Genomic DNA, 13,926 nt, shown 5'->3' on the forward strand with positions numbered 1-13,926 from the left:
CAATGGCTTCTCCACCCAAACCCTCACAGAGTTTTTAAACTGTGAATTTGAAAAAGAGGGATTGTGGGAGCTCCCTTCGTGGCTCAGCGCAAACGAATCTGACTAGCACCCGTGGGGACATGGGTTCAATCCCTGGCCTTGCTCAGTGGGTCAAGGATCTGGCATTGCTGTGAGCTGTGCTGTAGGTCGCAGACGCAGCTCAGATCTGGTGCTGCTGTGGCTGTGACGTAGGCCGGCAGCTGTAACTCTGATTTGACCCCTAGCCTGGGAATCTCCATATGCTGCGAGTGTGGCCCTAAAAAAGAAAAAAGACCAAAAAAAAAAAAAAAAAAAGGGATTTTGGACATTTATGTACACAGGCACTGTAAATTTATATATGTACATTTTACATATAAGTATCTACATGAAACTGTGCATAGGTATCCAGACATACACAGGCCGAATTGTAAGGACAGAGGGTCCTGACCCAGCAAGTCCTGGTACCCTAATTCTCCAGCATCACATTCCTGTGGATACCCTTCTAAATCAAGTTCAAGTCTTTCTACTTCTCTCTGGTGACATACACAGCCCCGTCCTCGCAGGACAGCAACTCCTAAGGAAATAGCAAATAATTATAATTTTGGTAAGTACTAAAGTTAAAGGGTGTGGGCATTTAAAGATCTTGATATTTGGACGTGCCTCTTTCACTATATCACTGGACCCCTCATTTTAAAAAATTTTTTTTTAGTAAAGTACAGTTTACAATGAAAGTTAATCAGTTTTCACAAACTGAACATACACCATGTAAGCAGCCTCCAGATCAATACCTCAAACACTACCTGCCCCTCAAAGGCTCATTTCCTCCTCGGCCAGAGGACTTTTTAATTTGGCTTTAGGGAAATACAATTTGGCAACCTTTCTTGCCAACCAGTTCGTGCTGACTGGTACAGAAATACTGATGTTTAACCCAGTACACAATCTAACATTTATTTTCCTCTTGAAAGGCTAAGTTTCCTTTATCTTATGGGGTGCCTGTGTGCTTTTTTCTCATTGCTAACAGAAATCTGTTGTTTTTTATGTGCTGGGTAAGAAATCATGGAACTGCTGGGAATGAGAAAAGAATAACTTCAAGAGGAAATGTAAAAGAGATTTGATTACTATGAGGGGGTCTGAACAGCACCAGCCTACCTGTGGGGAGAAGAGGTGTTGAGATACGGGTCGGGGAGTTAAAAGGGACGCAGAGAAGGGAAGAGAGCTAATAAAGAAGCTGCCACACAAAGGGCATGTGTCATCCCGTGGGAAAAACTCTGAAAAGTGTAAAACTCATGCTTCACAAACATTCCACTGCAGGGGAGCGAGATCTGGTAATCATTGGAATCCCACCTGGAGTTCCCATTGTAGCTCAGTGGAGTGAGAACCTGACTCGCATCCATGAGGAGGCCGGTTTGATCCCTGGCCTCACTCCGTGGGTGAATAAGCTGCAGTGTTGGTAGGATGTAGATGTGGCTTGGATCCTGTGTTGCTGTGGCTGTGGTGTAGGTGGGCGGCTACAGCTTCAATTCAACCCCTGGCCTGGGAACCTCCATATGCTGCAGGTGAGGGCCCTAAAAAGAAAAATACAAGTCGAGGAGTTCCCTGGTGGCCTAACGGTTAAGGATCTGGCCTTGTCATGCTGTGGCTTGGGTCATTGCTGTGGCATGGGTTTGATCCCTGGCCTGGGAACTTCTGCATGTTGCAGCTGCAGCCAGAACCACCCCCCCCCGAAACACAAATCTATACAATCGCAGATAATTTTCCTATATAAAACCAAGAAAGCATTCTTAAATCATTCACAATCCAGAACAAGGTCTCCAGCCTGGGGCACCACAGAGTAAAGCTTCTGTGCCTTCTATGTCCCTTGACTTGGAGAAACTGGATACAGTAGCCTACGACATTTCTATCCAGGAAGTCTTTTTTTTTTTGGCCGCACCCATGGCAGGCAGAAGTTCCTGGGCCAAGAATCAAACCCAAGCCACAGCAGTAACCCGAGCCACAGCAGTGACAGCACTGGATCCTCAACCTGCTAGGCTACCAGGGAACTCCCTATTGAGGAATGCTTGCCTGCAGCAAGAAGGACAGCCACATAAAGAGGGTCCCACAGAAAACCCATTTCAGTTCCTCTTTATTTTCACCAAACAGCCCAGTTATATGTACCGGCAGCAAGAGCCACGTTCTGGTCTTAGAGTGGTAGCTTTTCCAGTTGGTATCAGGTAGCCATCTGCTCTCTGTGAGTACCCTGGTGCTTGATAAAGCTTGTGCGCCAAATAAAAGACTTGCCGCATTTGTCACATCTGTAGGGTCTCTCTCCAGTGTGAATGACCTCGTGTCGATGCAGATTTGCCTTAAAACTAAAAGTCTTCCCACAGTCTCTGCACTCAAAGAACTCCTCCTCGGTATGGATTCTTTGATGCTGAATGAGATCTACCTTCCGACCAAAGGATTCCCCACACTCACTGCACGTATGGGCCTTCTGTTTGCTGTGAGTCTGTTGATGGCTCATCAGGGTTGAGTGCCGGCCAAAGGCTTTCCCACATTCGAGGCATTTATGGGGTTTCTCTCCACTGTGGATTAACTGGTGTCGAATAAGGGTTGAATTCTGACGGAACGTTTTTTCACATTCGCTGCATTTATAGGGCCTTTCTTTGGTATGGATCCTCCTGTGTTCCACCAGATACGCCATCTGACGGAAACCCTTTCCACAGTCCTGGCATTTATATGGCTTTTTCTGCGAGTGACACTGTTTGTGGACAGTGAGAGCAGACTTCTGTCCGAAGGCTTGCCCACATATGTGGCACTCAAAGGGGTCCTCTGAACTGTGAATTCTTTGATGTCGAACAAAGTTTGCCTGACGCTGGAAGACTTTTCCGCATTCGCTGCATTCGTAAGATTTTGCATTTGTGAGAATTCGCTTCTGCCTCGGAAGCACTGATCTCGGCTTGGGGGCTTTTCCACACGCGTCGTATTTGCCCTGCTTTGTCCTCGCCGGAGCGTCCCAGTCTTGAACGAGGTTAAAGTTTTGAAGGAAGGCCTGCCAGCCTTCATCAGCGAGCGTGGGGAGTGCAAGTCCGTACACGTCCACAAACTCGTCACATTCACGTAACTTTTCTGAAGGTTTCCTGGCCGTTTTCTGCTTTACCAGCGACATCGTACACGACTCGAAATCTTCAGAAATGTTCTGCTTTGCAGTCGGCTCCTGCACCTCGAATCTGGCTGTGGAACCTAGCCAAATTAAAAAAAAAAAAACAACAAAGCATGTAAATGACCAGACCACCACAGCAGGGAAGGAAGAAGCCACCTGTGGGTGACACAAGACACTCGTGCGGGGCTAAGAAACGCTCACCTAGTTAGACCTTCATACCAGAGGCCAACATTCCCATTTTCCCAGGACTCTCGGCTTTCACATCAGAAAGGCTCTGGACGTCAGCTGACCGACCAAAATATGTACAAGAGTGTGTGTCAGAGAACGTGAGAACGGAACGAACCCATCACCGTGAGAGGGAGAACCCAGGACCCCAGCAGGGTCGCCAACTGTAGGAAGGCGGTAGATCCTCTATGTTAATAATTCTGGGAGAAACTACTTCTTAACAGTGGAGAAAGTATAGAAGCCAGAAGAGAAAAGCAACCGGAGAGAAACAGGTACAAAATCAAGGGAACGCAGTGGTGAGTCTCAGCCAGGGACGGCGCTCCCAGAAGGTAGGGCTGGAGGCCAAGGCCGCCGCCGCCGCCGCCGCCGCCGCACGTGGTGCCACGCAGAGGACGGCCCCACAGCCAAGAAGGAAACAGCCCCAAATGCCAGCGATGCTGGGCTGGAGAAGCCACGGCGTGGAGGGACGCGAGGATGGGCGCAAGCAGCCGTCAGGCCCCGGTAAGTAGGATAAAGGAGGGACATCACGAAACTCGAGGGAATGTGGGAAGCACAACGCGAGCAAGGGAACAAGCGGAGGCAGAGGGGGAGGCGGAGGGTGGGAAGGAGCAGAGCGAGCGTCTAGGACGGCCTGAGAGCCGTCGGAAACCACCAGGCCGGCTGCTTCAGAGAAGCCGGCTGGAGAAAGAGGACGAGCTTTGGCGGACTTGAAATCAGACCCCAACGGTGGGCCTGCCAGCGCTGTGACAGCGCTTCGTCACCTGGAGGATGGGGGTGTGATCATACCTTCCACCTGCAGGGGGCAGCAGGGGTCAACAGGCAGGACACAGGCCAGACCCCTGGCTGGGTATCTGGGGCGGGGGGCCCTCCTCGAGGGGACTTGCGGTCCCCACGGGTCTTCTCCGCACGCACCTGGGCAAGCACTACCGGAAGCCGTCCCAGTCCCAGCTCTCGGTAGATCCAGGATCCACGGCTCTTCCCACTGCTCCAGCTGACAGATCACCTCAGGTTTGGGGAACTGAAATCCTACTCGTGGGGAAGTAAACGGGATGTGGTGGTTAGTGAGCTGCACAAGGCCGGGAGCTCAGATCACCCCCGGGGGTCTAAGTGGTGGGGCTACAGCGACAAGCAGAGATCAGGACAGCCATCAGAGGGGCTGGTGAGGAGAGACGGCGGCACAGTTTTTGTGAAGATTTGGCAGTCTTTATTAAGAGCCTGAGTTATCGTCACCCTCTTGGCTATGGGGATTGCACTCTTAGAAATACAGCTTAGGGAAAAATTAGGACAAAGATGAATGTACCAGAGATGCTGAGCAGAATTCTAACAGAGCAGAACTGAGAAATAAGCTACCAGTTAACAGGGGGAGGATTGAAGCGTAGCCCGTGAATACAACAGGGGCAGAAATACTAGGCAGATGTTGAAAGTGTGTGTTCAAAGAGTTTTTCTTGAAACAGGAAAATGCTCCCTGGATATTTTAAAGCAGAATACAAAACTGAGGTATAGCTTGATTCAAAACTCATGTAAATTATGACCCCAGTTTTGTTTTTAAAAACTGCTTATGTGTGTGTATGTTCCTTCACTTAATGGTAGGGTAACTTCCCCATAAACCCAACCTAAGTTGAAACCTAAGTCGGAAATGCACTTAATACACCTAACCTTCCAAATGTCATAGCCTGGCCTTCCTTACACATGCTAAGATCACTCACATTAGCCCACAGTAGGGCAAAATCATCGAACACAAAGCCTACTTTATAATAAAAGGACGAACATCGCATGTAACTTACTGAATACTGTAGTGAAAGTGAAAAACAGAATGGCTGTGAGGATCCTGGTTGTGGACCCCCGTGCTCACGTGATCACATGGCTGTCTGGGAGCTCAGCACCACCAGACAGTATGGTCTGCAGGTTGCTACCCGGGGAAAGGGTCAAAATTGGAAGTTCACTTTCCACTGACTATCCATGTGAGGCTGAATAAGATGAGCTTCTGTGGTCACTCGTGCCCTGGGATATTGGTGTGTATTGGGGTTCCCCTAAATGTGTATTGCTTTCTTCCCACTGTAAAGTCGAAAAATCTTACGTTGCACCTTCATACATGGGACTGTTTGTGTGTGTGTGTGTGTGTAATACTCCCTGGTGAATATATATATATAGACACACACACATATATGAAAAGATTAGGGAAAAGTAATCCACAATGTTAACCGGGGTAATGCTGGGCAGTGGGCATGCAGATTATTTTAATTTTCTTCTCTACTTTTGGAGCTTTTTTTTTGGTCTTTTCTAGGACCGCACCCGCGGCATATGGAGGTTCCCAGGCTAGGGGTTTTTATTCCGGAGCTGTAGCCACTGGCCTACACCAGAGCCACAGCAACGCAGGATCCGAGCCGAGTCTGCGAGCTACATGACAGCTCGCAGCAACCCCAGATCCTTAACCCACTGAGCAAGGCCCAGGGATTGAACCCACAACCTCATGGTTCCTAGTTGGACTCGTTAACCACTGAGCCATGATGGAAACTCCCTACTTACGGATTTTTTTAATAACATAGGGGAAATGCTGATAGTATGATGTTAAGTTTTAAAAGGATTACAGAATTATACATAGACTGTACTCAGCTAGCTGTTTAAGAAAACCATAAGGGAAAAACAGGAAGGAAATATTCCAGATATTAAGTGTTACCCAGGAAGTCTCCCCTTCCCTTCATGCCTTCCCTGGTCTTCCATGTGTTTCAGTATCTCCTTGCAGTGCTTTTAAAACAAATGTCAGCGTAACAACTTCCAGTGGTGGGTGGGCAATCCCACACAAGACAGGTGGTCAAAGCTCTGTGCCAAGAGTGTCAGCCTGGGCTCAAACATGCCCCAGAAAGAAAAAACTCATCCAGGAACCTCCCACCGTGGGAGACCCTGCCTGGGAGTGAGACACAGGTTGGCCTCTGGGAAGACGGAAGCCGTGAAGGTTCGTAAGTGAAGTTGGTGAAGAATCGTTTCCTGGGCACCCAGTGATGTGTAGAAGGAAACCATTTTCAGACAGAAGAAAGAAAAAGGCCTTTCAAGAGAATAAGATGCTAGACTTTGGACTCCAAATCAGCCATAATCTTTTCAACTCCTAGGAGTCTTCCAGACTGGAGGATCTGGGTTGGGGTGGAGCAGATTAAGCCTTTCTGGACTCTAAGATAAAGGGAAACTATCCATTGTCTATAATCCCTTCTTGAAAACCTTAGCACCAAATGTGTTTCAGGACTCAGAATTTTTCCGGATTTCAGAAAGGTGAATTGGTGTGTCTATTTTCTATTATATACCCCCCCCCCCATGGGGTCTGGAGCTGAAGCCTTAATCAAACACAATGATATTTCTGATGCTATACAGATGGATACAAAGACCAAGTGAGAAAAAGGATGATAAAGAGCAGATGAAAATAACTTCCTGTAGGATGAAATCAGGTTGTACCCCCTGATGACTTCAGGTTGGGTCTTATATCCAGACACGTTATGGAAAACTTCTGGTTTTCAGAGCTTTTTCTGCTCTTGGAATTGCAGCTAAGAGACTGAGGACTTGTGGAGACACTCAAAGTCAGGTCTTCAAGCGGACTCATTACCCAAGGAGACCATGTTTCTGTAATTGGCCAGCATCACTTCTCTGTAGACGCCCTTCTGAGCCCAGCCCAGCGTGTCCCACTCCTCCCTGGTGAAGTACAGGGCCACATCCTCGAAGGTCAGCATCTCCTGAAAACACAGGCACTGATTAGAGCTGCCGATCTCAGCGCACCTCTGGGAGCTCTCGTCATTATTCTACAGGGGAGGCTGGAGGAGCCGCCGTGGCTGGGGAAGCTCATTCAGTTCATGAGCAGATTCAGGGCTCAAGTCTTCAGACCCTCAGGCCCCACGTTCCTTCTTCTACATTTAGCGTCCACAAGTGTTTTCTCTAGAGGGACAGACAGCAAATAGCTCAGGCTGCTCTGGCCACTCAGTCTCTGCTGCAACCAGTCAACCCGGCACCTGGGGCACAGGTGCAGCCACAGACCTCGGGAGAGCGATGGGCGTGGCTGTGACCCAGAAAACTGCCCCCAGGTCCAGGCCAGCTTGCCAGCCCTGCTCCGGACAGTCCTACCTTCACACGGAACACACTTCTTCTGCCCAGTTCTCTCAGGAAAGAGAAGGTGCAGGCAGATGAGGTCCCTGAGGACAGGCTGGCGTGTGGACTCTTCACAGTGGAAAGGACAGGCTAACGGGGCCAGCGAGGCAGCCCTCACTCACTAGATCTGAAGGGGATAAAAACGGAGGGGCTTGGGGGACCCAGGAAGTTCTTGGAGGAGCCAGACTGGAGCCAGGGCCTCAGGGGAGGCAGCGCTTCACCCAGCAGCCCGGCAGGGAGGGCCTGGGGGGTGACCACCCGCAGCGATGCCCTCCAGGGCTCTGGTCCCGACCCCTCCATCCCGCTGCCAGAAGCCCACCTGAAGCAAGAGCCAGGGAGCCGCTGACACAGCAAGGTCAGCGCCCGGGGCCCAGCCGGAGCCAGAGGGTGGGGAGGAGCTCAAGGGGCCAGGCAGAGGCTGCTCAGCACAAGGCAAGGGCAGCCGCTTCCAGGGGCAACTGGGCGCTCACCTCCTGTGGGCCGAGAAGGGAGGGTGCCCCACACCCACCCCTGCGCCCCGGAGAGGCCGGCCTCTGCCCCCCACGGCCCCTTCTCCCTGGAGGCCTGTGTGGGCTCCAAGGGTCATGATGCAGGGAGGGGGCTGTCACCAATAGGAAATAGCAGCTCCACCTGAGAGCTTCCCGCAGCCCCCTCTGGAGACAGACCTGAAGCCCAGAGGCTTCCTTGCCTCCTGCCCACACCTGACTCCAGGGATCTGGCTTCAGAGCCCCGATACCACCCCATCATCCTCCCTGGACCAGAACCACCTGCAGGAATTTGTTTATATACCTCCCTCTCCAAGTGGCTTGTAAACTCTCTAGGTGAGCGTTTATCTCCCAGCACAAAGGACAGTACTGGCTGGTATACAGTAGGTACACAATAATGCTCACTGACACAAACCGGGAACAACTGTTGTGACAAGAACTGCAACTTAGAAGTTCTTGTTGTGGCTCAGCGGTAACAAACACAGCTAGTATCCAGGAGGGCTCGGGTTCGATCCCTGGCCTTGCTCAGTGGGTTAAGGATCTGGCATGGCTGTGGCTGGCAGGTGCAGCGCCGATTCAAGCCCTAGCCTGGGAACTTCCATATGCTGAGGGTGTGGCCCTTAAAAAAAAGAGAGAAAAAAAGAGCTATAACTTAGAGCGCAGAGTATAATGAGATGCTCTGTAAAGTTCCCCTTGTGCCTCATTTCATTTATCCTCACAACTGAATAGCTACTGTCACTATCCTGTTTTATAGATAAGGAACCCTTGACCCAGAGAGGTCCTGTAACTTTCCAAAGGTATCACATCTAAAAGGGAGTCTCGGAGTTCCTGTCGTGACACCAGTGGAAACAAATATGACTAGGAACCATGAGGTTGTGGGTTTGATCCCTGGCCTCACTCAGTGGGTTAAGGATCTGGTGTTGCCATGAGCTGTGGTGTAGGTCGCAGACGCAGCTAGGATCCCGAGTTGCTGTGGCTGTGGGTGTAGGCTGGCAGCTACAGCTCCAATTAGACCCCTAGCCTGGGAACTTCCATATGCCACAGGTGCGGCCCTAGAAAAGACAAAAAAAGGACAAAAAAAATATAAATTAAAAAAATAAATAAAAAAATAAAAGAGTCTCGATGGAGGTCCTGCTGTGTTGCAGTGGGTTAAGAATCAGGCTGCAGCAGCTTGGGTCGCTGTGGAGATGCTCAGTCACCCCCGGCCTGGTGCAGTGGCTTAAGGGATCTGCTGTTTGCATTGCCATAGCTGCGGCTTGAATTCAGTCCTTGGCCTGCGAACTTTCGTATGCCTCCGGTGTGGCCATAAAATAATAATAATAATAAATAAATAAATAAAAACCATAGTCTGGATTGGAACCCGTCTGACCCCAGAGTTCAAGCTCTTTACATCATAACTTCCAAGACGGACAAGTCCCCCCGCTGATGAAGGTGGCTTAACCTGAACTGAGGAGTTAAAGCCACTGAGACTCTACCAAGACGGGGCGGGTGGGGGTGCGGGGGAGCCAGCTCACCTTCCACGGGACTGTCAGGAACATGGCTTCCAAGGCCTGGCCTCTGACATGGGGCAGGAACCCAGCCATCGTGCCCAGCTGAAGGAGGGAAACAGAACTAGTAAGGCCAGCCCCCATTTGAAGGTCTCTCACTCAGCAGACTCTGGACAGGGAATGCTAACGGAGCCAACAAACCTCAGCTCGTACAAGGGCACTGTGCTTGGTGTTGGAATATGTGAAATTCCAACATGAAATGAAAATGAAAGCAACCCTTAGAACAGGAATTTCTGAAGCTAGATCAATTTCCAGTCTTCATCCAAGGAAACCTGTGGCTGTGCCCTCCCCTTCTGCCTAGAATAATTCCGCAGCATCTCACTGAGAAACTCAATACACCAAGGGTCTAGAACACAGGAAAAAAACAGAACTCTGATCTGCACCCTGTGGCAACCAGCCTGGAACCCAAACCACAAGCAATCCAGCAACAAACAAAGCCCCAGCATGTGCCAGCTTATCCCTAGTATGTATCCCCTCCTCCATCCAGGACCAACAGCAAAAGCCAAAGATGCTACCCCACTCAGTCACATAAGATGTCCTGCTTTTATTTAAACTCCCTCCAGCGTTTCCAAGACAACAGCCTCCAAACTTGGCTTATTGGAGTTTTCCCCTTTTTCCACTATAAAGTTTCCCCTGCTTGCCTTTGAATTTCTGCCAAACACAGGCAATGGGGACCAACTCCCTTAGTAAACCAAGCTCTGGATGGAACACCTTTGCTTATGCTCACTTGAGTGGTCTTCCTTTATTTCCCTATCACACAATCAGCTCAGAGAGTGTCAGCACCAGGTTAGGGCAGTTCTCAGATATTTTAGGCTACATAGTGAACTTTAGGTAGTTATCAGAGATTTCAGGCTATATTAGGTAATTATATAGGTCAGGTCAAAAGAAAATCTGGAGGGCTTTACTCGATATGAACATTTTATTCATAGAAAAGCCTAACTTTTTTTTTTTTTTTCAAAAGCCTAACTACGAACAAGGAGACTTCAAAACAATGTGTTAACAAGAGGGGGCTCTCAGCAGTTACCGCTCAGTCGATAAAGCATATGAAGGGGTGGCAATAGAACAAGCCACCCCAATTTATGCCACTTTAGAATGTGGATTCTTCTGAGCTGTGGGCACTTTAGGGACCGGTGTTACAAAAAAGACAACAGGCCCCTGATGCCCTCAGTCATGCTATGCCTCATGTCAGCAAACCAAGATTTAATATTTACCCTAACGGCAGTTTCAGCCTCTCCCAGGAAGAGGACCTCCCCCCACGCCTTTCCCAACAAAGATCATATTTAAGCCTGAATTCTAAGCCACCTCTGGGGTTAATCGTTTGTCTTGGGTATCTTCCATGTATACATGATATACACACGTTAAGGAACTTGCTTGTTTTCATCTTTTATTGCAAGAGTCTTAGCTAAGAACTTAGAAGCATAGAGAGAAAATTATTTTCCTCCCATGCACACGAATGAGGAAGTCTTATTTATTGGGACTGGCTGCTCTTAGAAACCGACATTCCTTTTAGAACAGTAGCACGGGACATGTTTACTTGTTTGTAGCTGATTGGCTAGGAAGCTGCAAGGTCACCCTGACTTAAGTTACCTTTAAGGATAGAGCCAGCATTTGGGGGAAATGAGGAGTTTAAGCCTTGGTTCCGCAGCTTGGGTGCCTGGCCCAGGGGCACACCCAGACTGTGGTTTGCCTCCGTTTCAGTTCTTCAACATAGTAAGTTCAATGTTGTTTCTCTCAGGGAGTACACAAATGATGGGATACGGAGGATTTTCCTTTTTTTTTTTTTTTTCTTGCGCTTCTCTGGCCACCGGTGAACCCCGCTTTATGTAAGTCAATCTTTAAGAAAAATCCGTCGCACACCATTTACGTTCCCTGAAAACACTGCTCCTAAGCCCTCCTGCCTCTTAAGCAAGGACGCGCTCCCCACCTGCCCCAATCAATGGCTCCAAGGCTGGGAAAGGGACCTCAACCCTTTCATTATCTAAACTGCTTTGATTACCTGCGGTGAGCAGGGAGCCTTCGGAAGAGCAATCTATAATCCAATTTGTTAATCTATAACAAAACCAAAGCAAACAACAGTATTAGCCATTCCTTCCTCGGGACTTCGTTCTTCCCTAACGCTGGAGACCTGACACACTCAACGCTCAAAAGGTGACATTCAAGGAAGACGCGCCGTCAGTGCCCGGTGATTTCGCCTTAAGACCGGGGGCGACGGGGGAGATGGGGTGTGTCTCGAGCCCTGACATTCTGTGGCGGGACCACTGCGGCTTCCCGGCGGCACCCACCCCTCCCACCGCACTAGCCATTTTCTCCCCAAACCTCGGCACCTCTGACCCCCGCCGCGCCGCATCCTCCAGGAAGTCCTCAAGACGCACCTGTGGCTGCCATGGGGGCTGGGCTCCCCTCTGGAGGTGCCAGGCGGCACCCGGAATCGGGTCGGAGCCTCCAAGCTAACCCCCGCGCGAGGGGGCGACGAGGGAAGTCGCAGCGCCTGTCACCCGGACCCCTGGCTCACGCCGAGCAGAGCGTCCCCGCCGGAGCACCTTCTAGGAACCGCGGAGGCCTCGCAACTCTCTGGTCGGGGTAAGGGACCGCGGGAGGAGGTTGTGAGGGGGCGGGGAGCTCAGGTCTCACGCAACCGCCGCTCGTGGCCGGGGCCAATCAATGGCCGCAGAGGGCGGTGGTTCAGCCACGTGACTGCCAGGCCCCGCCCCGCCCCGTTCGCGTCTACCCCTGAGGTCCTGGGTCTCCAGCAAAAATAGGCTAAGGGCTTTAAAAATGCTAACATTTTTAAAGCCCTTAGCCCCCTCGTACCACTTGCAGCAGAATCTCCAGGCGGGAACTCTCTTGCAATCGGGTGTTTTTAAAAACTCCCCTCGGTAGTCTAACGTAGAGTGACCAACTTTTTAGCTGCTGGATACAGCTCTAGCGGGCAAAAAAAAAAAAAAAAAAAAAAAAAAGTTGAATGTACTGAATTATGCATGTTATTATTTTAACATAAAAACATGAAATAAGCATTGATCTGAAATTGTTTTTCAGAATTGTTTATTTTTCTGTTACATAGATGCTGTTATTTAAATCAACAGAGGGCTTAGTGACAATTAACTGTACTTGATAGTAGGACTAATATCTTACCTGATTTTTTTTTTAAATTTTATTTATTTTATTTTATTTTATTTATTTTTTTAATTTTTTGTCTTTGTTTTTTTTTTTTTTTTGCCTTCTCTAGGGCCGCTCCCGCAGCACATGGAGGTTCCCAGGCTAGGGGTCTAATTGGAGCCGTAGCCACCAGCCTACGCCAGAGCCACAGCAACACGGGATCCGAGCCGCGTCTGCAACCTACACCACAGCTCACGGCAACGCCGGATCGTTAACCCACTGAGCAAGGGCAGGGACCGAACCCGCAACCTCATGGTTCCCAGTCGGATTCGTTAACCACTGCGCCACGATGGGAACTCCATCTTACCTGATTTTATATGTTTAATGAAGAAGTAAGAATACAGATTCTCTTTTTTTTTTTCTGTCTTTTCTAGGGCTGCATCTGCGGCATATGGAGGTTCCCAGGCTAGGGGTCTAATCAGAACTGTAGCCACTGGCCTCAGCTAAAGCCATAGCAACGCGGGATCCAAGTTACGTCTGCAGCCTACACCACAGCTCACGGTAATGCCAGATCCTTAACACACTGAGCAAGGCCAGGGATCGAACCCAAAACCTCGTGGTTCCTAGTCAGATTTGTTAACCACTGGGCCACAACAGGAACTCCCAGATTCTTTTTAAAAAATCCTTTGGAGGTACTGTGTGAAATCTCTCTTTTTTCCCTTAAGGGGGGAAATACATGTATATATATATATTTATGTATTTATATTTAAGTATCATACTAGTTGTTTGAGCCAGGACAAATTGCTTAGCTCCTCTGTACTTTATTTTCCATACATGTAAAATCAGGATACCAGTACTATGAATTTCATAGGGTTGTTAATGAGTATTAAATGAGTTACTATATGTGAAGTTCTTAAAACAGTGCTGGCACATGGTAAATGTTCCTCAAGTTTTAGAGAGAAAAGCTTCAGTTTTCCAAACATCTTTAGATGAATACAGACATTCATGGACTCAGTGTTGTAACGGTTTGAACTTCTATAGGACAGTTGAGAATACCAGGAAATACAATGAAATTCATTAATTCAGTTAATACTTATTGAATGCCTACAATGTGCAAGGCACCATTCAGTTTTAAAGACTACACGTTTAGGAGTTGCCATTGTGGCGCAGCGGAAACGAATCTGACTAGGAGTCATGAGGTTGTGGATTCGATCCCTGGCCTTGCTCAGTGGGTTAAGGATCGGGCGTTGCCATGAGCTGTGGTGTAGGTCGCAGACGTGGCTCGGAT

At 49.1% G+C, this 13,926-nt stretch overlaps 1 protein-coding gene across 16 annotated transcripts; it reads right to left on the minus strand.

The window, feature by feature from the left end:
* Positions 1 to 2,123: 2,123 nt before the first annotated feature.
* On the minus strand, positions 2,124 to 12,025 carry ZNF789 (zinc finger protein 789). Of its 16 annotated transcripts, none has more exons than XM_085016559.1 (7): positions 11,915 to 12,025; positions 11,539 to 11,591; positions 9,510 to 9,587; positions 6,975 to 7,101; positions 4,295 to 4,408; positions 3,359 to 3,442; positions 2,124 to 3,237 (listed from the first exon to the last, which is right to left on the minus strand). In XM_085016559.1, exons 3-6 carry the CDS (start codon positions 9,576 to 9,578, stop codon positions 3,363 to 3,365), a joined length of 390 nt encoding a protein of 129 aa, XP_084872685.1. In that variant the 5' UTR covers positions 9,579 to 9,587; positions 11,539 to 11,591; positions 11,915 to 12,025; the 3' UTR covers positions 2,124 to 3,237; positions 3,359 to 3,362. The 16 variants fall into 16 exon arrangements, with proteins under 16 accessions (XP_084872685.1, XP_084872686.1, XP_084872687.1 ...); XM_085016560.1 differs by having other exon boundaries at positions 11,867 to 12,025; XM_085016561.1 differs by lacking the exon at positions 11,539 to 11,591.
* Between the last annotated feature and the right edge of the window lie 1,901 nt (positions 12,026 to 13,926).

Source organism: Sus scrofa, chromosome 3 (genome assembly GCF_054392235.1).
Source record: "Sus scrofa isolate SSC_HxYL_T2T_F1_AM1 chromosome 3, Sscrofa_HxYL_maternal_Yorkshire_Landrace_v2.0, whole genome shotgun sequence".
Classification (NCBI taxonomy): Eukaryota; Metazoa; Chordata; class Mammalia; order Artiodactyla; family Suidae; genus Sus; species Sus scrofa.